This window comes from Sceloporus occidentalis, unplaced genomic scaffold (genome assembly GCF_023333645.1).
Source record: "Sceloporus occidentalis isolate IW3139 unplaced genomic scaffold, rSceOcc1.0.p SCAF_14, whole genome shotgun sequence".
NCBI lineage: Eukaryota > Metazoa > Chordata > Lepidosauria > Squamata > Phrynosomatidae > Sceloporus > Sceloporus occidentalis.
The window spans coordinates 17849686-17876935 of record NW_028316994.1 but is presented as its reverse complement, the minus strand read 5'-3'; the positions used below and the strand labels follow the sequence as shown (position 1 = coordinate 17876935).

Here is a 27250-nt window from a genome sequence, read left to right as displayed (position 1 = left end):
GCGCCCAAGCCATGATGCAAGCTGTCAAAATATTGGCAGCCTCCCCAATGGAAGCTTCAGAGTACTGTAGTCTTCAATGGCAGCCCCATGTAACACAGATTGCAGTAATCATGCCAGGAGATTAGTGTGTGGTTCCCTGTTTCTGGACTCTTCCTCTCCAGAAATGAGATGAAGCTGGAGAAAAGGTGTCCAATTCCACTGAGGATGCCCAGGTTTCTAGCAGAGGTGTCACTCGGAGAGGCATTGCTCCATGATGCCAGCCAAGGAGGGCTACCTGACACTCCCCAATTTGTTTCTGGTCCTTGTTGTGACAGATAAGATGGCAACTCAGGGTGGGGGCATTAGTACCCTTGGGTACTAAGTGGGGAGACCTCACTCCAATAACAAAGCTGGATATAGGAGTTGTTGTGTGTCTTCAAGTTGCTTCCGACTTATGGTGACTCTATCATGGGGTTTTCTCAGAGCTGAATGTGTGACTCGCCCCAGATCATCCAGTGAGTTTCCACGACTGAGCAGGGATTTGAACTCTGGTCTACAGAGTCACAGTCCAATGCTCCTGTATGTCAAACTGCAATAAGTCAAACTACGTTATTTCTGCAGTGCAGATACAGCCTGAAATACAGTCAAACATAATTTGATCCTGGGGCATTTGTCAGAAGGATCGCTTGAGGTCACTGCTCAGGATCACTTAAGGACATGGCAGCTGGTTTTGCAGGAGGGGGAGCTCACAGCCGAGGGCACAGGGGTGTGCATTTGCACGTGGGTGGATGTGCTAAAAGTCTGCCTTGCTCTTTTGCAGCTCACTGTGGGGATGGGAGGCAAATACTGAATTATTTCAGTTATTCTTGGCTGCATCCACATTGGAATAATAACCCGGTTTGGCACCACTTTAACTGCCCTGGCTCGAGGCTATGAAATTCTGGGAGTTGGAGTTTGTTGTGGGCCCAGAACATACCACGACATACTCCAACTCCTAGAATTCCATAGTCTTGAGCCAGGATGCTGAAAAGTGGTGCCAACCTGGGTTATTTCTCCAGTGTGGATCAGTCTGGGTGACCTTGGGCAAATCACACTCTCTCAGACTCAGACTCTGAACAAATAATGGTCTGAACTCCTTGTGATAGGGTCACCTTAGGATTGCCATACGTCAGAAATGACTTGGAAGGCAAACAACACACACACACACACACACACACACACACACACAAAACACAACCTGAACTTTAGTATGGTTTTAATATTTGTAATTTTATATTGTTTTTAGCTGATGTTTTAATTTTATTTATATTGCAATATAATGTTTTTAAAACTGTTATTGTGAGCCACCTTGGGTCCCTTTGAGGAGAAAGGTGGGATAGAAATTAAATAAATAAATAACAAGTAAACAAACAAACTTTTCAATGCCCCCCAAATAGGCACAGCACTGCAGATACAGTATCTCCTTTCAAATTCAGACCATAACCCAGAGCGCATGCACCCTCATCCCAAAAGGGCTACAAAATGCTCCTGCGCTGTCACTGCTCCCATCTATTGTCACCGTCTGCGTGCTGTTGCCAGTCATACCCTCTCAGCTGGAGGACATTTTTGGCCATCAGAAGACAGAGGAAGCCTGCCAAGCCAGCTAGGATTTCACTCCCCGCATGGGGCAGAAGGGGGGTGATGGCAGGAGGCCATGGCATTCTGCAAGAAAATGGCAGATGACAGCTATGTCCTCTTGCCAAGAAGGCAGGGAGGGAGGCAGGACCCCCCTTTGCTGTGTCAAAGTCAGACCCAGGCAGGGTCATGCCTATCTCCCATGCCCTTGGGAGAGCGCAGCCTGCCCCCCTCCTCTGTCACCTCCCTCCAATGACAACAGCGTCACTGAATGGTCTGGGTTTTGTAACTGGATCTGTAAAACAAAATGGCACCGGCTGTCCCAGGGGGAAATGGGTCGGACTCAGGCCGGGTGCCTTGGCAACCCCAATCCCTGCCAATCTATCAGCGCCTACAGCCTGGCACCCAGCACCTGTTCTCCTGGAAGATGGGGAGAGTGAAGCATGGAACAAGGAGCAGAGAAGAGTTGTCCAAAACGTTTTTTCTTTAAAGGCACAGCAGCAGTGCCCCTTATCTGCAGAACATATTGCGAGGAAAGCAGGCTCAGATACAGAAGGAGGAGGAATGAAAAGGGGAAGGAGGAATATCAACAATCTAAGATATGCAGACGACACCATAAGACTAGCAGAAAACCTCAAAGCCCTGGAACAACTACAAAGGAAGATCAAGGAAGAAAGTACAAAGACAGGCTTACTGGGTTTTTTGTTGTTGTTGTTATTTCTATTCTTTATTAAATTTTATTCCATCGCAGCGTCAATATACAGATTCCATACAAAAAAATATATATAATACTGAGAAAATTTACAACATCAGCTATTTTTACTCCATTGCTATCAGAACGGGGCAATTCATACCTTTATAGCTAGTTGCTTCCCTCTTAATACCATCCTTTCCAACTCTCAGTTTAGCTAAAATAAAAATTTTAATATCTTGTTGGATCTCTCCTTATCTACTTAACCTTAATAATTTGTATATCAAACTTTATGTTGTTGTCAAGCCATCTCTTTTTTGTCTTCTTTACTAGGTATTTTGATAAGTCTGGTATCGTTTGTCTCTTTTACATTTCTACAAATCAAAGGGGTACAGCTGTTATATCAGTTCTTCATTTATATTACATTTCTTGAACCAATATTTTTCTGTTGGCTTCCATTCCAAAGGCAGGCTTACTCTTGAACATAAAGAAAACAAAAATAAAGACCACAAAGAACCTACACAAATTCAACCTAGACAATGAAGAAATAGAAGTAGAATAGAAATAGAAGACTTCTCATACCTGGGATCAAACATTGATAGGAATGGTGACTGAAGCCAAGCAATCAGAAGATTAAGAATGGGGAGAGTGGCTATGAACGAAATAGAAAAGATCCTGAAATCCAAAGATATACAACTGAGCACAAAAGTTAGACTCATACAAGCCGTTGTATTCCCTATCGCCATGGATGGAGGTGAGAGCTGGACAGTTAAGAAAGCGGATACAAAGAGTTCTTTTGGGATGTGGTGCTGGAGAAGAGTGCTGAGGATCCCATGGGCGGCCAAAACGACAAACAAATGGGTCCTGGGACCAGCCAAGTTGCTAAACTGAGGATGTCATACTTTGGTCACATCATGAGAAGGCATAAGGAAAGTTGGAGAGATGTAAAAAGAGAGGAAGGCCACATGCTAAATGGATGGACTCTATTAGGGAAGTCATGGGTATGAGTTTTCAGGAACAAATGGAGGACAGGGGGTCTTAGGAGTTTATTACACTGGGACTAATTTCAGCATTAAAGCGTGATTAAAGTGCATTTAAAGCATCCTGCAAACAAAGAGAAAATGGCAAGTAATTGCACAAAAGATTATCCCATGCAATTGAGCAATTAAAGTGATATTGGATGTGCACTGTCATTGAAATCCCAAAAGTAAAAAGATGCATGTTAATGCTTCTTTGTGACCACTTTAATGGCAGGTTTTGTGTGACGCCATGTGAAATTGTTTTACTTAATTAGGCAGTTTTTCTGGGATAAACTCCCAATCTCCTTCATGTGATAAACTCCTTAGAGATGTCTCATCCACAGGGTTGCTATGGGTCAAAATCAACTCAAAGGTGGTTAACAACAGCAAAGCTGTTCCAGGAAGATCCAGACCATGAGTGGAGCTTCAGAGAAGGGGACTAAATGGGAGCATTGCCCACCCAATAAAAATTCTGCCCTGCAACAAAAGAACTTTTTAGTCCCCAAAATTTCTAGCATTGCAGTCTTAAAAATTCAGCTGAGCATTTACAAATAGCATTTCAGTATACAAAGAAAAGTGGCAGGCAAAGAGACCCAGGGAATATAAACACAGCAAGTTGAGAACTTCTGGGGTGAATGGTTTTCAGTTTCTTATCCTCTGCAATGCTAGAAATTTTAATGTTCACAAGAGGACAGTGTTCTCATTTTGTCGAAATGGGACGCTAATACCCACATTTTATTTTGTAGGGTGATGCTTTTTAATTTAGCCCCACTCCTGCTTTGCCTGTGGCTCTTCCCAGAGTCGCTCCCTTCTTTGCTGGAGTTGCCAAACAAAGAATTCTGTCCTCCCTCCATGAAATTTCCCTTTAATCCCCAGTTTTGTAGCACGGCAGTAACTTGAAACTTTGGTTGGGGCAGTGAAGACCTCATTTCCCTCCCCCTCCAACACAGCAACATTATTGACCCAGACAAATATTACGCGGAGCATCTAACAAATGTGAAATGTTAAAGTATGGAAATTAAAATATGAAAATCCAAGCAAAACAGAAATATGAAAATACAGTGGCTTATGCCTTTGTCGCCAGCTGTGAATCGAGGTCTGCTAGAGCCAAGATTGCAAACATAGCAGTAGAGACAGGCATTTTGTTTTCTGATGGGCCAGAAGTGTTGGCACTGTGTGCCTTCAAGTCCTTTCCAATTTATGGCAACCCTAAGGCAAGGCTCTCCGCAGCATTTGCGCAGAAGGGGGGTTGCCACCGATATCTTTTGAGGCGGAGAGAGTGGGATTTGCTCAAGGTCATCCAGTGGTTTTCCATAGCCAAGAAAGGATTTGAACCCTGATCTTCGAGACTCCCAGTCCAGCACTCAAACCACTGCAACACATTGCTTTTCCTAATGCTTTCTTGGCCAGATGTTGTCAGGTGCAGTTTGCCATGGCCTTCCTCTGAGGATGAGTGAGCATGGCTTGCCCAATGTCAGCCAATGGGTTTTCCATGGCTGAGCAGGATTAAAACCCAGGCCTTCTAGGCTCCTAGTGGGTTTGATGGCCAAGGCAGAAATCAAACCCTGGTCTTCCAAGGCCACATTCCCACTTACAAATAACCCGCTTTACGATGTGAATCGATGGATCGCTTCGGCAGCAGAGCGTAGTTCACTCTACATTTGCCTCAATCACATTTTCGTGCTGCAAAATAAAATGAAATAACCCACTTGTGGTTCACATTGATGAATGAATTGGTCCAAAATGAACCCGCTCCAGTCGGCCAAAGGGCAAATTGAAATCGATTCTGATCCGCATCTGGTTCACACTTGCGCAGAATCAATTTATCCAAAAAGACATGGGTTAAATGGGTCTAGCGTGTGCCCCCCCTCTCCGAATTGCTTCAGCGATTCAGTTCAAGTGTGAACCAGGGTCATTTAAACCGGTTCAAACCGATTTGCAATCCGGTTTAAAAGGTATTGGGAATGAGGCCCAACACTCAAACCAGTAATATGCCAGGCTGGTTCCATAAAAAGGATTGTAAGCCATGCCTCTTCTGGTATCGAAAACAAAGTTGTTGAAAGTGATGCATAATTTTATTTGTCTCTTGGGCAACATCCATCACAAAACATCCTGACAAAACAATGTTTCTAGTCCAAGATGCCATGCACTGGGGACAAAATTGCAATTGCATTAAGACACAGGATTAAAAAAAAGGTTAAAATCCAAAAGCAAACAAAAGGTTATTGAATAAAATACGGAACTAACAATAATAATGACAGTGAAAACAACCGATCCTCTTTGCAACCCACTGCTCTTGTCTTCAAACAGCTGCTTGCTTCAAGTGAGAAAGGAACTATCTTCATTTGATAAATATGTAACTGCACCAAGGGAGGCTTCTTACATGGGCTTTTGTGTGGTTTTGCACTTTTAGTGTAGTGTGTGTTTTAATGATTTCTGTATTTTTCACTTGTTAGATTAATGTGATGTTTTTAATTCTGTTTTTAAAGTTGTACTGTTTTTTAAAAGTATCTTTTGTGAGCTGCTTCTTAGGCCCAAGTTAGGAGAAGGGCAGCACATAAATCAAGTAAATAAGAATGAAAGAATACTTCTAGTTGCCTTTCTTTCTCTCTCTCCAGCGTCTGCAGCTCTAAAGGAATTTAAAAATCTGCTCCTCCAAATTAATATTTCCTTCACTTCCCAAATTTCGAGCATTACTATAACCTGAAATATCAGTCGATAGTTAGAAAGAGAGTTTAAGCATCTAAAGAAAAGGGACGTGACTAAGGGCATACAAATAGGAGAAGAGGGTTTTTGTTGTTGTTGCAGACCTTTAAGTCAATTCTGATTTATGGCAACCCTAAGGCAAACCTGCCATGGGGTTTCCTTGCAAAATTTGTTCAGAGGGATTGGAGTTTGTCTTTGCCTTGTGCATCCGCACTGCAGAAGTAATCCAGTTTGGCACCACTTTAACGGCCATAATTATAATAATAATGTCTGAGCGGGGATTCGAATCAGGGTCTCATTCTCAGACATGGCAGAAATTTGGAGGCCGAAAGAAAAAAAATCATTTGGGAGGGGAAAGGAATTTTTATTGGGGAAGGCAATAGCTACTAAGGTCTAAAGGAGGATGAGTGTGGCTTTGACAAAACCCAACCAAATAAGGCAGCGCATGTGCAGAGCACTGAAAACATCTTTGCTTTTTATTATTGCCTCCAGCCTGGAAAATCTGTGCTTCACAGCAAAACCAGCAGCATTTAATAGATGTTGTTGCCTATAGAATGCACCACTAAATTATAAGTGAAGAATTTAATGAGGGTGGGCCCACTGGAAACACTGAGAAGGGACTCTGGCTGCATCCACACTGGAGAGGTAACCTGGTTTGGAACCGTTTTAACTGCCCTGGCTCAAAGCTGTGGAATTCTGGGAGTTGGACTCCAATTCCCAGAATTCCATTGCCTTGAGCCAGGGCAGTTAAAGCACTGCCAAACCTGGTTATCTCTCCAGTGTGGATGCAGCCAAAGTCTCTTCTCAGTGTTTCCAGTATGGATGCAGCCCCAGGTTGCCTCCAATACTTACAGCGGCCTTTTCCAACATTCCTGTCCAGGTGTGTTGGACGACAACTCCCATCACCCCCAGCCTGCCATGCATTTACAGCTTCCGACACAGTCCCCTATAGACTGGACCACGGCTTCGGAAGCCAGGGTTTGAATCCTGGCTTGGCCAATGGGTGACCATTAGGCCAGTCACACTCTCTCAGCCTCGGCAAATCCCCTCTGAAGAAATGTGCCAAGAAAACCCTGTGATGGGCTCACTTTAGGGTTGCCATAAGTTGGAAACGAAGGAACACAACAACAAAGATATGTTGGACTACAGATCCCACTATCCCCCAGCCAGATAGGCACTTATGCAGTGTTATGCAACCCCCTAAGAAGAATTTTTTGGGGCTTGACTACAACTCCCTTCATCCCCAACATGCTGTGCATGCTCAAAGACACTCTTTGAATAAATGGCAACAAAAGGCATTCTGCCTCTGGACTGTCATGACCTTTGGAAATGAGACATACACCCTGCAATGCAGCCCCCTCCAGATATATTGGACTACAACTCCCACCATTCCAAGCCAGTTATATACAGTACTTAAACAGCCTCTCTCCTTCCAGAGGCCTTGGACTACAACTGGGGAGTTATGGGATATGTAGTCAAGTGTTTCTGGAAGGTGCCACGTTTGGAGAAGTGGTTTTATGGTACTCAAATGGTTGTTTTATTATTTAACTATATAAAGTTAAACTATTTAAAGGATTCAGGATGGGTTTATAGAGATATTCTTCTGCTTATCCTTCCTTCCATCCATCCATCCATCCTTTCTTCCTTCTTTACTCTTCATTCTCATATTTACTTGTAATATCTTCAAGGCAACTTCGACCTAGCATGAGTCCCATCTCCAAAGGTCATGACACTCCAGAGGCCTTTTGTTGCCATTTATTCAAAGACTGTCTCTGAGCATGCACAAAGTGCATATTTCCCTCACCGGCATGTAAACACACACGTCAGTTTGGTGGACTCAGGCTTCCAGACCAGGCATCCAAACCTTGGCATGTTTTCCATTTTCAAAGCGATGATGCACCCCATCCTCCTGTCCCAAATGACAGATTTCAGAATGTGACGCCGGGCTAAAATTAACATTACAAAGCGATTCCTGGCACCAAATGGGGCAAAGCATTCATGACCCAGGCAGCGTGGAACAGACGCATGGAGCCACGTGCGGGAAATTATATGACAGGTTTACTCATGCCATGGACTAGAACTCCCATTATCCCTTCCCAGCATGAGTCAAACCATCCATTGCATTTGGGAAAGCAGACTGGAACTGAGCAAAAGTTCATGTGGGGCTCAGCTTAGAAGCCTTAAAGGTGCCACTGGAATGGATCAATGTGGCTACCAATAGAATCATAGAACCAATGTATTGGAAGCCATAAAGTCCAACTCCCAGCAAAAGCATCCCTTTTTGAAACATGCCAATATATATATATTGTATTACCCAGTTGCAAAGCTGTGAGTGTATGGTTGCGTTAAACTCCAGTTACGGAATTCCCAACACACTTAAAGACATTGAAAAAGGAATAGTTCCTGGGTGTCCCTTCCCCTATTCAAAAGACCCATGAGTGGAAGCTTCTCTGCTACATATTGACGGTGCTGAAAATATTTGTCTTTTGAAAGGAGTATTATTATTATTATTATTATTATTATTATTATTATATACCGCTTGTTTTACAAGTTAGAGCCCAACACGGCTTACAGTTTAAAAAAATGACAAAGTCAGTACTGAGCTGCAAATAAGTAAGTCAGCACTAAGCTGCAAATAAGCCATGACTATCCTAGCCATTTCTTTTACCCTGATTTCTGCCCACCAGCAGAAAAACACCTGAATTAAAAACAAGAAAAACCACAAACAAACTGAGAAAAATTGGTTAAAAACACAACCGATCTAGAATTGAAAAATACCCCAAACCTAGAAATACTCTTAAATGCCCTAAACAAGCACCAGATCCTGTCTGATCTTGGAAGCTCAGCAGGATCAGCTCTGGCTAGTGTTTGGGTGGAAGACAGCCAATGAATATCAGGTAGATTTCAGAGGAAGGAATTGGCAAAATCACCTCTGAGGATTCCTTGCCTCTGAAAATCCTATGAAATTACTGGTGTTTCCATAAGTCAACTTGAAGACACACACAGGCACCATTTATATTATGCCCTTTCTCCTGGCCTAAAACACAAGGACCCACAACAAATTAAAATAAGTTGGCCTTCCACATTTGTGGCTTTGACTTTTGCAGATTTGATTATTTGCGGTTTCGATTAATATGTCCTCTCTAGGAATCTCTAGGTCCTCCAGAACGTCTCTGCCAGAAATTGACCATAGAGTTGTGCTGGAGGACCTAGACGTTCCTAGAGGAAATACTTCTGTAGGCATTTGTATGTCCTCCAGCATGATTCTATGATCAACCTCTGGCAGATGTTGACCATAGAATTTCATTGGAGGACCTGGAGATTCCTAGAGAGGTATTCTCTTAGGTAAAAAGTGTAGTGTTTTTTTTGATTCGTGGTTTCCCCAGATATTCCCGAGGGTCCTTCACCACTGACCCCAGCGAATGTGGAGGGACCACTGTACAGCTGAAATCATTTTGATACAAAAAATTAAATACACAATGTTATTAAAACAGTTTTGAACACAAGTCAAAAGGATAAAAGTGTGACACGCCCCATTAAAATAGCCTTCTGCTCCTATAAATTCAGAGCCTGCCAGAATAAAAAAAGGTCCAGTTCGTTCAGGTTGTCACCCATGTTCCAAAAAAATGGCTAGAGGTAGCCCTAGATGGGAGAGATTTTGGTTAGCAGAATGGGAGACGGATGGATCAAACCCACCATGATCCTGATATGGTATGCAGCCATAGGAAGCACCCTCCAGCTTCTGGTGGGCTGGATTCAGGCCTCTGAGACCTGGGTTCGAGTCTTGTCTCTCTCCTAAAAACCTGTTAAATGTGTTCCTACAATGCCTAAATCAATGTGTACCACACCTCTAGTACGTACTTTGTTTTCAGGGCTTATTACCAGGCAAAGGATAATGTTAGGGTTGAGCTTGACCTTCAAATACCCTTGCTCTTTTGTGCCCATTTTGTAGATTGCATTGCTGAGGCTCAGAGAGGTGACATGGCTCTAAACCAGCCATTTCACTGTGACTCGGCTCTCCAGTCTACAAAACGGGCACAAAGGTGCCAAGGTTATTTGGAGGTTGAGCACCGTTCCAAAGCGCTTTTGCATACAGACACACCCTCCACCCAAAGAGATGCTACACCTTGATTTAGGAAATGAACACACACAGGTCTTGTGTCATAGGCAGCCAAAGGTGAGTTTAGCCGAGCCATCTCCCATTAAACACCCACGCTAGCTATAACACCTAACTCAGCCTTAATAACTGAGCATTTATGATGACAGATCCTCTGAATAACCATTATACTGGAGTTGCAGGAGAGACATTTCAGAAAGCCAACATGTGCTGAATGGATGTGTGTGTGTTGTGCGCCTTCAAGTTGTTTCCAACCTATGGCAACCCTATCACAGGGTTTCCCTGGCAAGATTTGTTCATAGGGGGTCCACCCTTGGCATCCTCTGAAGCTGAGAGAGTGTGACTTGTCCAAGATCATCCATTGGGGTTCCATGGCTGAGTTAAGAATCAAACCCTGGTCTCCAGAGTCCTAGACCTTTAAAGCAACTATCCAAAGTGCTGAACGTATTATGAGGATAAGACCTAGCGAATCTATAGGAGCAATCCAAAGTGTGAAACCTTTTGTGTAGATATGGTTTAACAACTCAGATACCTTCTTTAAAGTTTGGACTACAATCTGGATCGGATTCAATGTCATATCTGATGCAGAAGCCATCAGCTAATTTTGAGAAATATAGTCATCCCGTCTCATTTGTGGCTTTGACTTTTGAAGGTTTGATTATTCATTGATTTGATCTGTTATCTCTAGGAATATCTAGGTCCTCCAGTGAGACTCTATGGTCAACGTCTGCCATAAGTCGCACTGGAGGACCTAGAGGTTCTTAGAGATAACACTTTTCTAGGCATTTGTAGGTCTTCCAACACAGTTCTATGGTCAACTTCTGGCAGATGTTGACCATAGAGGTGTCCTGGAGGACTCAAAGATTCTTATTGAGAACTCTTCTGTAGGCAATTGTAGGTCCTCCAGCACATCTCTATGGTCAATGGTAGATGTTGACCATAGAGTTTCCCTGGAGACCTAGAGATTGTTAGAGAGGACACTTCTCTAGGCATCTGTAGCTCCTCCAGCACAATTCTATGGTCAACTATTGGCAGATGTTGACCATAGAGTTGTGCTGGAGGACCTAGACTAGGAAAATGCTTTGTATACCACCCTGAATCCATCCATTCTTGTCTGGTTTCAGAAGTTAAGCAGGGCCGACTTAAGCAGGATAGGAGACCGACAGGAGAGAACTCAAAAATAGGCCTGGAGGCTGCTGGAAATCCTGTGCCTAAAACCCTGAAAAGCAGTTGCTGCCGGCCAGATTTGATAATACTAAGCTGGATAGTCCGACTTGGTAGGAAAACAGCTTCCCATGGTCTTGCAACCCTTTTTGCCTGCATCTACACTGGATAATTAATGCAGTTTGATGCCACTTTAACTGTCATGGCTTTATGCTATGGAATCTTGGGATTTGCAGTTTTGTGAGTATATAGCCTTCTCTGTTTGAGAGTGCTGGGGTAACAACAAACTGCAAATCCCAAGATGCCATGGCATTTAAACTGGTGTCAAACTGGATTATTACTGCAGTGTGGCAAGAACCAAGCAGGCATGGTCATTAATTCTCCACCAGCATGATCTGAGTAAACACCAGCCCTGCCACGACTGCCACCCTAAAGCCATAAAACTGGCATTGCAGAGTTTATCACGAACTTATCAAGAAGTTTATTCCTTCTAGTTCCGGTTTGTGGCTGAAATTTTACCATCTCATTTTTCTAGATAAATCCTCTGTCGTTTTGCATTTAACCTCTGCGTAACCTTTGCTGCGTCTGTATAGAAATAGATTGCATACTGCGCATATTGTCATACTTTAACTACTTTTGATTTTGAATTCTCTTTATAGACTTGGAAATCTCTAGCGTTGCAGGTGGGCGCTCTTTGGCATCCTTTGGGTGCCCCTTTTCAATAGCTGCCCATTGGCATGATCCCTACATGGCATAGTAGTTGAAGCGTTGGACTAAGACTCTGGAGACCAGGGTTTGAATCTTGCCTCAGCCATGTAAACCCACTGGGTGACCTTGGGCAAGCCACACTCTCTCAGCCTCAAAGGAAGGAGGCAATGGCGAACCCCCTCTGAAGAAACTTATCTTATTCTAAACTGACTCGTATCCCTGTCTTGGGCCAAAATGGGAATTTAAATTCACATTAAATAAAAAGGAAACTGAATAAACCCCATAACCCCCATGCCTAACTGGAATCAGGATGTAACCAATGGGATTGCCTTCCAGATAGTGTTGGACTACAACTCCCATCGAGTCAGCTTGGTGCAGTGGTTTGAGTGTTGGACTACAACTCTGGAGACCAGGGATCGATTGTTCAGAGGGAGTTTGCCATGGCCTTTCCCTGAAGCGGAAAGAGTGTGACTCTCATTGAGTTTCGATGTTGGACTACAACATCGAAACTCAATGAGTCACACTCTCTCAGCCTCAGGGAAAGGCCATGGCAAACTCCCTCTGAACAAGTCTTGCCAAGAAAACCCCATGATGGAAACCCACCACTGACTTTGGGCTAGTCACACTCTCTCAGCCTCAAGGGAAAACCATGGCAAATCTCCTCTGAACAAAGCTTGCCAAGAAAATGCCGTGATGGAAACCCACTGGCTGCCCTTGGGCAAGTCACACTCTCTCAGCCTCAGAGGAAGGCCATGTCAAATCTCCTATGAAGGAACCTGGTTCACCTTAGAGTTGCCATAACTCAGAAATGACTTGGAGGCACACAGCAGCAGCAGCAACAGCAACCAGACATGCCTTGCTTTGCCCTGTCTCTATGCACCTCTTTTCCCAATAACCCATGTTGCTGTTTTCCCCAAACGATGTGTGAGTGTGTGTGTACACATATATATGTAATAATAATGGTTTGTGTATATATAAAGCTTCCCTTTGTGGCAAAGTGGCAACACAAGCATTGGTCACAATTCAACTGGCATGTGCCCAGGCGGTGATGCCCAGCCTGGCAGGTGGCAGAAGTCCCGAACTCCCACATTACACAATAGCAAGGACATCCTGAACCGTGGCGTATAAATAGGGGCCGGCGTGATCCAAACATGAATGCTGCGTCTTAATTTCCACTCCCAGCCCAGGGGGGGCCTCAAATACCAAATGGGTCGGACTTGGCCAAAGGACACACCAAGACCAAAGGCCCGAAATATGTGCCCAGATCTGCTGACCTCCTCTGTTGACCTTTGGAAGCTGACATGGGCCTCCAAATCTAGGCTTGGTCCTCCCCTACCAACCCCACTTACCTCCTCCTCATCCTCTCTGCGGATCTGTCGGAACCCGGATGGCATCTTCTGGGCAGCCTGGTTCTGAGTTCGAGTCTTCTCCTTGGACTGTCAAGGGACCCCTTGGGCTGGCGGTGGGTTCCTTTAGGAGTGTCTTTGGTTGGAGGAATAAGTTTAAATCCAAAGTCAAGGTTGGAAAGGAGTAGAAGCTCTGTGAGAAAGGGAATGGGGCAGACAAAAGGAAGGAAGGAAGAGGGAACGATGGAAAGAGAAGGGATTAATGGGGGTGGAGGAGGTCAAGCCAAGGACTGGGAACAGGTGCAGAGAAAGAAGGAAAAGGCAAGGCGGAAGGAAAGAGGGAGCCAAGAAGAAAGAGTGGTGAAAGAATGGGATGGGAAGAAAAGGGGATGAAAGAGGGAAGGGAGAAAAGGGGGAAAAGGGGGAAAGAAGTGGAAAGGGAGAAGAAAAGAAGGAAAAACAGGTGAGTGAAAGAGAAGAGAGTGAATGAGAGAAGAAAGGAGAGAAAAATAAGAAACGGAGGAAAAGAAGAGCCAAGGACTGGAGGAGAGGGGTCTGCTGCAAAGGACAGAGGGAAGAAAGGATGAAAAAGCAACCAAAAAGGAAGAAAAGAAAGAAAAGGGCAGAAAAGAGGGCGAGGAAAGAGTGAAGAGGTGAGTGAAGGGGAAAGAGGTGAATGATGGAAGAAAAATGATAAAGGAGAGAGGAAAAGAAGGAAAAGAGGAGAAAGAGAGGAGGATAAAGGAAATAAGGGATGAAAAAGCAGCCAAAATGAAAGAAAGAAAAAGGCAGAAAAGAGGGCGAGGAAAGAGTGAGGAAGCAAGTGAAGGAGAAAGGGGTGAATGAGGGAAGAAAGGATGAGAAAGGAGAGAGAAAAAGAAGGAAAGGAGAAGGGCGGGGGAAAGGATCAGAGGAAAGAAGGGATGAAAAAGCAACCAAAAGGAAAGAGGGGAAAGAAAAAAGGAGAAGGCGAGGCAAGTGGAGCTCTCCGGGGGAGAAAAGACACGCGTGGGGCCACCGGGGGTCTCTCTGGTGGAGCTGCAGGGCTGGGCTCCACCCCCACACAGGCCACGCCCCTCCAGCTCCCATTGGCTCTTCCCCCCAGAGTTCGGAAGGAAGGGGCTCTCAAGCTGGTGGTCGCCCAGGGCTTTTTGCTGCCTGAGGCACAGGTGCCTCGAGACACCCCCCCCCCCCCAATTATTTGTGCAACCAAGAGCAGCTCCTAATCCCAAATCAATTCCCTCTACATTTGCTTTTTTATTGCACTGCAAATCCCATCATCCCCAACTCTGAGGATCCCGATATATGTGTGTGTGTGTGTGTGTGTGTGTGTGTAGAGAGAGAGAGAGAAGTTTTAAAAAGCAATGTGTGTGTATATATATATGTTCCATTATTTCTGCACCAAAGAGCATCTCCTAACCCCAAATCTCGATAGCAATTCCCTCTAAATTTGCCTTTTTAAAATTGTACTGCAAATCTCATCATCCCCAAGTCTGGGGATCCTGATATCTCCCTATCTATCTATCTATCTATCTAGGAATCCTCAGACTTGGGGATGATGGGGTTTGCAGTGCTGAGAGAGTGTGACCTGCCCAAGGTCCATGGCCGAGCTGGGAATCGAAAACCCTGGTCCAACGCTCAGATCACCATACCTTGCCTGGGTTAATGGATGCTCTTAATCATTAATAGCCATTAATAAATGCACTTAACTAATGAGGCTGATAATCACCACGCAACTGATCCGTTTCCTTTTCTCCAGGGAGCTCTCGACACTCACCAAGGAACCTGGGACTACAACTCCCAGCATCCTGCAGCTAATATGGCCGGGAACAATGGGGGGACAATGGGGATGCTGGGACCTGTTGAGGGCTATGGGTCTCAGGATCCCCCATGGAGTTTCATTGGGGAAACCTTGCAACGAGTGTCTTGTGCATTTGGGTTGCCAATAAAGGCATCACTGATAGCTTTTTGCTCGTACTTGTTAGATGGCCAACACAGCTAGCCCTGCATGCTGCCCATAGGGAACCATTGGAGAATACCTGCCCATAGGGAAACATTGAATACTTGCCCAGTGTTTTCCTATGGGCAGGTATTCCCCTGTGTTTCCCTATGGCCAAGCATCCTCCAATGTTTCTCTATGGGTTTCTCTATAGGGGCCAGGACTGTCATTTGTTTTAGTACATCCTGCTATAAAGAAAAGAAGTGAGAAGAGGAGGAGGAGGGCAGAGGAAAAAGTAAAACTGGCACAGTCCTCTTGATGTGCCAGCTGCCCCTTTGGGTGGCATTTAGACAAATCCCTCGGTGCCCTTCACACCCTCTTGGCTTTTTCTTCTCTCCCTCCTCTGGGATGCTAGCAAAAGGCAAGCACCCAAAATAACCCCTTGCAACCTACAACTCTCAGTTGCAAAGGATTCTGGGAATTCAAGTGCCTCCCCCCTCAAACTCCCCCAACACACACTTAGGAGGACTGGAGAAGGATCTTTGGGGATGATGGGATCTAGGGATGATTTTCTTGGGTGGATCTCGATGCTGTGATTCAACCATACTGGCATCCTTTTGGGACTGAGTCTCTCTCTCTCTCTCTGGATACATCGACACAGTAGAAATAATGCAGTTTGACACCGCTTTAAATGCAGTTGCTCCAGCAGTTTATGGAATCCTGGGATTTGTAGTTTTGCAAGGTCTTTTGCCTCCTCTGTCAAAGTCTGGAACTAGTTTTGTGCACGTTACTCCCAATATGCACTTTGCACTGATGTACACTGCACACTGATACACAATGGTCCCAATGTGCTTCAGGTACTCTGGCCAATGTCTCGATACTCATCTTTGCAGTTCGCTAACAGGATTTCCTCATAGTGCTTTTGCTGTTTAGCTAAATATTCATAAAGCTTGTTGTGGCTGAGTGCCTTGAAGTCATTTCCAACTCACTGCAACCATCTAATTAAAAATAATAATTGTAAGCCACCCTGATAGCCTTTAGGGCTGACGAGCAGGGTATAAATACCATAATAATAATAATAATAATAATAATAATACGTTGACCCTATCATGGGGATTTCTGGGGCTGAGAGGGTGTGACTTGTCCAAGGACAACCAGTGGGTTTCCATGGCTGAGAGGGAATCGACCCCTGATCTCCAGAGCTGTGGTCCAACATTCAAACTATTACACTATATTAAATAAAAGCTGGCATAGGATTCTGGTGCAGAATCAGCTTTATTTTGATTCTTCTTATTAATTTCTCAGCAGGACTATCACCCAATTTTGGGGGAGAACCTCAGGCTTTGGGGATGAATCTGGCTCTGTGTGGGTTGCCATCCTGGCCCCTGGGCTTCCCCAGAGGGCCATATTGCCTCCCCCATGATGGCACCCTCATGACCCCATCGTAAAAGGCTGAAAGGCCACCCTGGAGGCTTAGTTGCTGCTGGTAGTTAAGTCTTTGAGGCTAAAACAGGCTGAGGTTTGGGGCCCCACCCCTTTTGCCTTTGGCTCCACCCACCACTGGAATGTGGCCCTGGCAGAACTGGAACTCAGGTTCCTCCGGGGGCATTTTTGTCATTTTCTGGAGCTTGGCAGCCCACTTCACCCCCGACATGAAGCATAAATGTGGCCAATTGCACTCCAGGAGCAATCCAGAGAATATTTTTTATGGGCCCTGTCTGTGCTTCTTTTAGAGCCCAAATTGCTTATCTTAAATGATAAGAAAGCAACATTTCTCAGGTCTTCCCCCCCCCCCCCCCCCATATACAGTACATGAGTTTCCATGGCCAAGCTGGGATTTGAACCCTGGTCTCCCAGTATCCTAGTCCAACACTACTATCATCTATCTATCTATCTATCTATCTATCTATCAATCATCTGTCTATCTATCTATGGATATGGCCAGTGTGGCATAGTGGTTTGAGTGCTGGACTAGGATACTGGGAGATCTGGATTCAAATCCCAGCTTGGTCATGGAAACCCACTGGGTGACCCTGGGCAAGCCACATTTTCAGAGGATGGCAATGGCAACCCCTCCTCTGAATTAATTTGCCAAGAAAACTCCATGAATAGGTTTGTCTTAGGGTTGCCATAAGTCGGAAATGACATGGAAGCACACAACAACAACCACCAATATACAGTTGACCCTCCATATTTGCAGCTTTGACTTTGGTGGGTCTGGTTATTTGTGGGCTTGATTAATATGTTCTCTCTAGGACTCTCTCCTCCAGTGCAACTCTGCTGGGAGTTGATAATAGAGTTGGGCTGGAGAATCTAGATAGAAGCTGCCAGAGAAAACACTTTTCTAGGTATTTGTAGGTCCTCCAACATGATTCTGTGATCAAACTTTGGCAAAGACTGATCATAGACTCATGCTGGAGGACCTACAAATGCCTTTTGAAGTGTTTTCTCTAGGAACTTCTAGGTTCTCCAGCCCAACTCTATGGTCAGCTTCTGGCAGAGTTACGCTGGAGGACCTAGAGATTCCTGGAATCATAGAATTGTTGAGTTGGAGGAACTCACAAGGGCCATCCAGTCCAACCCCATTCTGTCATGCAGGAAGTCTCCGTCAAAGCATCCCCATTGAGAGATGGCCATCCAGCCTCTGTTTAAAGACCTCCAAGGAGGGAGACTCCACCACACTCTGAGGAAGGAGTGTGTTCCATTGTCGAACAGCCCTTACTGTCCTAGAGAGAACATATTAATCAAACCCACAAATAATCAAATCCACAAAAGTCAAAGCCGCAACTGTGGAGAGCAAGCTGTAATGGTAATTTTATACCCTCCTTTTCCCACAAAACTGGGATAAAATCATCTGCCCTATAGCAGCACAAGTACAATACCTGGTCCCAAAATCTTTTAGAAACAGGTCCATTCCAGAATCACTGGAGCCAAGAAGTTTCTTTTTCTGCTGGGGAGAATTCACAGTGTTTGCTACATTGGCAATCTGTACCGGCTCAGAGGTCCTCTCATCCCATTTTCCAGGCCTTGGTTTTGAAAACATTTGGCACCCATGGAAATCTAAATAGCAGTGAATGACTAAGTTGGCAATGGAACAGAAGTAATTCTGAACTGCAATTTGGATTACAACTCCCAGAATCCCCAGAGCAGGGTGACCCAATGTCCTCACTGCAAAGGAGGACAAGTCACCATGAAATGTAGGGCATGCAAGAAAAACGGAGGATATGACCAAACAAAAGCTCAAGGCACCTAATATAAATATAAACTCATGCTTCTTAATCATGCTCAAAATGAAGCACCTTTTGAAATGCCTCACAGGTCGAAATATCCTGGAAAAGGAGGATGTCTGGTGGTCCCCCTGCCCTAGAGCCAGCTTCTGGGGATTTGGGGACTTGTTGTCTAAGGGTAAATTTTCCAAGCCCTGGAAAAGGAGAAGTCCAGTGGGCCAGAAGGAGTAAAGTGATCTGCTTGGCACAAGGTTTCACAAGGGCCCAGGGCTGTATTTTTAGACTGTGACCGTCCATCACTGTCAAATGTCAGGCATTCGGTGTGAGTCCTACGGGAAGAGAGATCTAGTCTTTGGAGACATGGGTAGCATGTGCTTTAAGGGCAACTTCTCTGCCCAGCATTTCCCTTGGCACTGCAGAGTCACAAGAGAGGCTTTGGGTTCTTCCATCTCCTTTTGCAAAGAGAGCAAAGTCTGAAATAGGAGCCACCAAACAAACCTCTCTCCTGACTCCCTCTGCTCCAAAACAAGTGTCTCAGGCTGCATCTGCACTGTAGCATTAACACAGTTTGACACTGCATTAACTATCATGGCTCCATCCTATGGAAGCCTGGGATTTGTAGTTTGTTGTGGCACCAAAGCTCACTTGACAGAGAAGGTGAAATCTCTCTATATATTTAAATATCTGAAATCTGGAAAGGTCAAGGGCCACACATGGTCCGCTCTGGGCCCCACAACAAACTCCAACTCCCAGAATGCCATAGCCTTGAGCCAGGGCAGTTAAAAGCAGTGCCAAACCGGGTTGTTTCTCCAGTTTGGATGCTGCCTGTGAGTCTGTATTTCTGCAACCTTTTCTTGCAGGGCAAGTGATCCAGAAGGGGCACGTGAGCTGGGGGTGTTGTATTACCCATAGGCCACGTGTGTGTTATAATGTCAGCCAATGTGTCCCCTCTCCGCAGACGTACACACTCTGTCCTGCGGCCTTTTCCCTTTCTGTAAAGCCAAAGATGCACCTGTTCCAAACCTTGTAGCCTTTAAAAATGGGGGCCAGAGATTTATAAAGTCTTGGTGGAGCATGCCGGCCAAAGTCTACCAGTCATTGATTCTGTAAAGGTTCATCTCAGGGCATTGTGCATACACCCAGGTTGTAAACTGCTCCCTCTTTTGCATGCTCCAGGGTTTTCCCCTGAGCATGTGCGAAGTGCTTAGGGTTAATCTACCCAGGAGAAATAATGCAGCTTGAAACCACATTCGGTGCTGTAGCTCTCATCCTATAAAATTTTGGGATTTGTAGTTTCACAAGGTCTCCAAGCCTTCTCGCCAAAGGGTACGGGTGCCTCTCCAAATTCCAGTTCCCAGGATTATGTAGGATGGCGCCATGACAGTTAAAGTGGCATCAAATTGCATTATTTCTACAGTGTAGCTGCACCCCAAGATCTACAGTACAAACAAGGGAATCCTGAATCTCAGTGGCTGCCTTTCTACTATTTGAGGAGCTCAGAGTAAGTTCCTTTTTTGGGACAACTTCCAGAATCCTCCAGCAGTACAGCCCTTACAGTAAGTGGATTCTGGGACTTGTAATCCAATAAGTATTTCTCCCAAGCTCTGAGTCTAGCACTTCCTAAAATGACCAAATAACAAAGATTGAAAAGTTCCTTCTTTGGACTATAACGCCTAGTATCCCTCACCAGCATGGTCGTGCTGATGTGGGGATTCTGGGAGCTGGAGTCGAACATATATTACCTGGTTGCATGCCAAACAACACTTACTACAGTTCCTTCTTCTCTGTGTGTGTGTGCCTTCAAGTTATCAGCTTGCATTTAAAACATAAAGTTTTTAAAGAATGGGCTGGGAGGTTACATTGTTTTTCAGTTTTTACAAACAATTTAACCTTTTAAACTGTATTTTATACTTAGAACACGTAATTTGTTTTAATGTAATTCTGTTTTAATGTACCTGTTTTGTATGCTTTTAATTGTACTTTTTTTTTTTTTTTAATATTGTAAGATTCCCTGAGTCGCTGTTTTGGGGAAAGGGTGAGAAAGTAATAATAATAATAATAATAATAATAATATGGCGACTCCATGAATTTCATAGTGTTTTCTTAGGCAAGGAATCCTCAGAGATGCCTTTGCCAGTTCCTTCCTCTGAAATTTAGCCCAAAGCACCTGAGATTCATTGGTGGTCTCCCATCCAAGTACTAACCAGGGTTATCCCTGCTTAGCTTGCAAGACGATGTGGCAGTGGTGGCGAACCTATGGCGTGGGTGCCAGAGGGGGCACTCAGAGCCCTTTCTATGGGTACACATGCTGTTGCCCTAGCACAGAGTTCACCAGAGTTGGTACCTAGAAAGCCAGAGGAATGTGGCACTTTGCAATAGATAAGTGGGTTTTGGGTTGCAGTTTGGGCACTAGGTCTCTAAAAGGTTCGCCATCACTGTGATATGGGATCTGGTGATGCCTTTAGCAATTTATGGTGAACCTGTGAAATTTTTGGATTTTCGTAGGCAAGGAATACACATGGGGCTGCATCTGCACTGCAGAATTAATGCAGTTTGACACTGCTTTCGCTGCCATGGGGCCCGAACAGACAGGCCAAAATAAAGCTGCCTTGGATCACTTTGGAGGTATGCTGTTTAAATGCTGCATGCGTCCCTAGAGGCTGGAAGCCATGCTTCTGTCCTAAGGACTGAAATGTAGCTTTGGCGCAGCTTCTGGCCTCTTAAGATGCGTGTGTCATTTAAGCAGCATACCTCCAAAGTGACCCAAAGCAGCTTTATTTTGGCCTGTCTGTTCCATCTACTTCGAAGGAAACTTTCTCCATTACTTTTTCGTTTGAACTGCTCCAAGAGCGGCATCTAGTGGCCACTTGCAGTATTGCTGCAACAAGATAACTGAACCGATTTATGGCAAATCCAGGCCAGGTTTTCCGAAATGCATCCCCACCTTTGCGAAAGAAGTGTCCTGACCTGAGCACAGGTGAGTGGGACGTTAGGAAAACCTGGACTGGATCAATTAGCCACAATACTACTGTGCTTGATAACACAGCCTAGGATAGCCATGTTGGCAAAGTACAATAAATTTCAAAATTCACAAAACAGTGGTGCTTTTATTGGCCAACCAAGATGCACAAAATACATGATGCAAGCTTTTAAGTTGTCTCCAAATTATGGCAACCCTCTCCTAGGGTTCTCTTGGCCAGGTTAATATTTGTCATCACTTTCCTTTGAAGCCGAGAGCATGTGACCCAGGAGCTTTCTGTGTCTGATTTGTTGTTGTTGTATGCCTTCAAGTCGTTTCCAACTTATGGTAACCCTAAGGCAAACCAACCTAACATAGGATCTTCTTGGCAATGTTTGTTCAGAGGAGGTTTGCCATTGCCTTCCCTTGAGGCTGAGAGAGTGTGACTTGCCCAAGGTCTCCCAGCAGGTTTCATGGCTAAGCTGAGACTTGAACCCTGGTCTCCACAGTCGTAGCACAACACTTAAACCACAACGCAGCAGGGATTCAAACTCTGGTTTCCCAAAATCCTACCCATCACGCCAGACCCTTTGCGTAATAAAAATAATAATGTGATTTATTATTATTATTATTATTATTATTATTATTACTACTACGTTATTTATATAGTGCCACAGGCTTTACATAGTGCTTTACAAAGGAGAAGCCCTGCCAATGGCGCACAATCTAAATCCATAAACAAGAATTCCAAATGCATTTTCATTGAAATGTGTGTTTAAATCCCTGGAAATGTTAATCTATTTTTCCTGTTGGAATAAATCATATTGTTTTGAAAGACAGTCAGTCCAATTGGTTGCTTTCGTTTCACCTCAAAGCGAATGCAATATATCATGTTTGAGCAACCAGCTCTTTCCACACCGGAAACCATGTCACCACTGGTCTTAGAAAGTACACTTTTCTCCATTGCTTAATAGAAGATTAAGTTGGAAATCCCTTTCGGTAAAAGGAAAAAGGGAAATCACATTGTACTTTCCCACCTGATTTGAATTCTGTGGCGTCTCATTTTAGGAATTAACCTCTTCCTGCCTCAACCACATCATCATCATCATCATCATCATCATCATCATCATCATCATCATCAATTTATAAGCGCTGTAAAGTTTGCGCAGCGCTCTACATAGTGAGGTTCAAATAAAATAAGCAAAAAAAAAAAAAAAAAGAATACTAACTAGTATACAATAAACACAAAGTCAGTTCCATAATGAATTTACAAATATTGACAAAGTAAGGTTTCCTAATGAAAGATGGGTAGTCCAGTGGTTACAGCACTGGGCTGGGAATCTGGTCCTGATCTCCAGGATTTCTGCAAACTTACTACATCCGCACTGCAGAAATAGCCCAGTTTGACACCACTTTAATTGCCATGCTATGGAATCCAAGGATTTGTAGCTAGTTGTGGCACCAGAGCTCTCCGACAAAGAAGGCCAAATGTCTCACGAAACTACAATCTCCAGAATTCCATAGCATTGAGCCGTGGCAGTTTAAAGTGGCGTCAAACTGGATTTTGTTCTGCAGTGCAGATGCAGTGATTTCTCTCAGCCTGTCCTGCCTTACAAGGGTGTTGTAAGGATAAAGTGGAAGAGAGTCCCATATTCCCCCGCCAGCCTTCCTGAAGTCATGAAAAGCAACGTGGGAAAATAATAAGTGTAAATAATAATAATTGTACACGACTGTTGTAACATACTTGTTATATGTACCAACAGCAACAATGGTATGTAAGCAAACATGCAAAAACAGAGAGGGAACTGTTGGATCAGAGCAAAGGTTGATCTAGTCCAGATTCCTGTTTCTCAAGGGCCAACTAGGAATGCATGATTAAAGCAAGACTTCTTCCTCCAGCAGCTTGTCCTTTGTGCTTAGTTTTCAAAGATAGGTAGAGTGCCTCTTGACAAGGAAGTTCCACCTATTATGGCTAAGAAGCTAAGAAAAAGTGGGGTTTTTTCTATCTGTGGATTCAAGTATCTGAAGCCTGAATACACACACACACACACACACACACATACTTTATTTTTTTCTACAAATGTATACATTTCATTCAGGTAACATACAATTGAATTTGCACACTAACATAAAATACTACTTCAAATAAACTTCCTCCAGGTCTCATATGTAGTTATCCTTTCTTCTAACTGTTATGTATTCACACATTATTGTCCTGATGTTATTTTATGATATACAATCACATATCTAAACAGTATTTGCAGGTTTTAAGTCATATGATAATCCCACCTCTATGTTTGTCTTATTTCCCCATCATCTTATTACTCTACCTATACATTAGAATCATAGAATCGTAGAGTTGGAAGAGACCCCAAAGACCATTCAGTCCAGCCCCATTCTGCCATGCAGGAACTCTCCTTCAAAGCATCCCCATGGACAGATGGCCATCCAGCCTCCGTTTTAAGACCTCCAAGGAGGGAGACTCCACTACACTCCGAGGAAGGAGTGTGTTCCATTGTCAAACAGCCCTTACTCTCAGGAAGTTCCTCCTAATGTTGAGGTGGAATCTCTTTTCCTGGAGCTTGCATCCATTGCTCCATTGGGTCCTGTTCTCTGGAGCAGCAGAAAACAAGCTTGTTCCCTCCTCAACATGACATCCCTTCAAATATTTAAACAGGGCTATCATATCACCTCTTAACCTTCTCTTCTCCAGGCTAAACATCCCCAGCTCCCTGAGTCGTTCCTCATAGGGCATGGTTTCCAGACCCTTCACCATTTTTGTCGCCCTCCTTTGGACACAGGGCTCCAGTTTCTCAATGTCCTTTCTGAATTGTGGCGCCCAGAACTGGACACAATAATCCAGGTGGGGCCTGACCAGAGCAGAATAGAGTGGCACTATTACTTCTCTTGATCTAGACACTATACTTTTATTGATGCAGCCTAAAATTGCATTGGCCTTTTTAGCTGCTGCATTGCACTGTTGACTCATGTTCAACTTGTGGTCTACTTGGACTCCCAGATCCCTTTCACACGTAGTTTCATTCTGCCAGGTGTCCCCCATAATCCTATATCTGTGCATTTTATTTTTCCGCCCTAAGTGCAATACCTTACATTTCTCTGTGTTGAATTTCATTTTGTTAGCTTTGGCCCAGCTTTCTAGTCTATTCAGGTCATTTTGAATCTTGATCCTGTCCTCTGGAGTATTAGCTGTTCCTTCTAATTTGGTGTCATCTGCAAATTTGATAAGTATGCTCCCAATTCCGTCATCCAAGTCATTGATAAAGATATTGAATAGCACTGGGCCCAGGACAGAGCCCCACTGGACACCCCACTGGTCACTTCTCTTCAGGTTGAAAAAGAGCCATTGTTGAGCACCCTTTGCGTTCGGTCGGTCAACCAATTACAGATCCATGTAACACCCAGTTACTTTGTCTAGCCCACATTTTACAAGCTTGTTTGCAAGAATGTCATGGGAAACCTTGTCAAAGGCCTTACTGAAAACAAGATATACTATATCCACAGCATTCCCTTCATCTATTAAGCTGGTAACTTTATCAAAGAAAGAGATCAGATTTGTCTGGCATGACTTGTTTCTCTGAAACCCATGTTGAGTTTTTGTGATTATGGAATTGCCTTCTAGACGTTCACAGACTCTCTATTTAATGATCTGCTCCAGAATCTTTCCTAGAACTGATGTCAGACTAACTGGACGATAATTGTTGGGATCCTCTTTCTTCCCCTTTTTGAAGATGGGGACAACGTTTGCCCTCCTCCAGTCTGCGGGGATTTCTCCTGTTTCCATCATTTCAGATTATTTTAACAGCCACTCATCTATCTGTGGAAGCTCTTCTTTATTCCCACTTTTGAGAAAATATGTTAAAATATATATCCCTTCCAAAAAGCAAACCTTGATTTTGCCATTTTATATAAAGGAATCATTTTACTTAATGGTTGTATTTCATGGGACTTGAACATCCACCGATTTTGGCATACATGGGGGATCTTAGAACCAAACCCCAGCACTGTGAAAAGTATTTGATTTTTGAACATTACATTATCATTTTAATAAAAGAAATACAGTTTTAAACTGTCAAAGAATACATTCAATGCTTTCACAAGGAAAACACATTCTAGATTTGGAAAAGGGAATAGACATTTAAAACCTGGACAGATTTGTACAAAATCATTAGACAGCTTGATTTAGCGGGGAGGTTTTAATTTGCTTTAATTTGGCTTGTTATAAAAAGTCAAAACAAATCAGTATTTATTTCCTGATGACAACAGGTGGCAAAAGCTGGCAAAGTGGTGGTGTGTCATTCTCGCTGCTTCACCTTTGGCAGCCAAAGGAAAGCCATAAAAAGTGAGTTTCATGACTGCAAGGGAGAGAAAGGAACTGGAGGATGACGCGCCACCCAGGCGGGGCAGGACAGGAGATGATGCCCCCGGTGCCTCTCCTCTTTCTCTTGGCCTGGATCCGTGCCTCAGCCTTCAGGGAGTGGCAGGAAACTTTGCCCATATTCGGGCACACCTGGGCACCCGATTGCAGCAGGTTGCACCTGTGCGCATAGCCAGGAGGGAAAGATTTATGCGCCACGAGACGCAGAATCAAACTGTGCCAAGGCTGTGCCACGACTGAGGTGTGACTGTGGAGGAAAAGGTTCACATGAGCATGTGCAGAAGGTTGAGGTGCTCAGCTGTATGTACACTTCAGCATTAATGCCTTTGGACACTGCTTTACCTGCTTTGGAGTCCTGGGATTTGTAGTTGCATGCGATAATTATCCTTTTCTAGCTGAATCTGCATTGCAGAAATAATGTCAGTTGGTCCAAAACACAACATAGAAATAATCCAGTGGAGCTTTGAACGCTTGCAACATATATTTCGTGTAGTTTTTTGGTTGGCCAATAAAGATATTACTGTTTTGTGGGTTTTATTGCTTGATTTCTAAGAAAAGGACACATATTGGATCCTAAATGCGGCCTGTACAATATTGCAATGTTGTAAATGTAAGGCATATATATGTGATATACAACATATAACTATTGTTTAGATTTTTTATATATTTGCTTAAGTACATTTTTAATGTATTTTAGGTATTTGTTTATATAATTTTTAAATCACCTTGATCCTTTGGAAAGGTGGTATATAAATAAAAATTATTATTATTATGACCATTATTATTATATTGTCCATTATGTTGTTGTATGTTGTGTTTTGGACCGCTGACTGTTATGGTGCCATGCTTTGGAATTCTGGGAATTGTAGTTTTGTGAGATATTTAAAGCCTTCTCTACAGAGCCAGAGTAATGTAGTGGTTTGAGTGCTGGACTCATTCTGGAGAACAGGGTTTGAATTCCCAATGCAGAACTAATGCAGTTTGATGCCGCTTTAACTACCGAGGCTCAGTGCTATAGAACTCTTGGGATTTTTAGTTTTGTGAGATATTTAGTCTTCTCTGTCAGAGGTCTCTAGTGCCACAACAAACTACAAATCCCAGGATTCTACAGCATTCAGCCATGGCAGTTAAAGGGTATGAAACTGCATTAATTCAGCAACGTGGCAGCTGCCCATGACTTCTTGGAAAGTTCTTCTGTGAAACTGAAGTCATAGACCCTTGGTCTGGAGCATGGGATCATCACTCTTTTGGACCCCAGACCCAAGAATTCTAGGTGTTGTTCCCCAAAAGTAATGTTTCCAAACTCTATGCAGGGCTTACCCACCACTGTCTGCTTGGAATGCTGATAGGAACTGTAGGGAAGCAAGAGAGACTCTGACCATGTG

General features: G+C 43.9%; 1 protein-coding gene across 4 annotated transcripts in view; it reads right to left on the bottom strand.

Moving 5' to 3' along the window:
• Window positions 1-18690, bottom strand: part of SLC2A4 (solute carrier family 2 member 4) — a 47775-nt gene extending 29085 nt beyond the window's left edge. The window contains exons 1-2 of one of the 4 annotated variants that reach the window (XM_089481143.1): window positions 18583-18690; window positions 13348-13537 (exon numbers count right to left, since the gene is read on the bottom strand). In XM_089481143.1, coding sequence (XP_089337269.1) covers window positions 13348-13392 — 45 coding nt within the window. In that variant the 5' untranslated portion in view covers window positions 13393-13537; window positions 18583-18690. Of the gene's footprint in view, window positions 1-13347; window positions 14367-18165; window positions 18196-18582 lie in introns of those variants that run through there. The other 3 variants (XM_089481145.1, XM_089481146.1, XM_089481142.1) reach the window with 3 other exon arrangements.
• Window positions 18691-27250: the final 8560 nt, after the last annotated feature.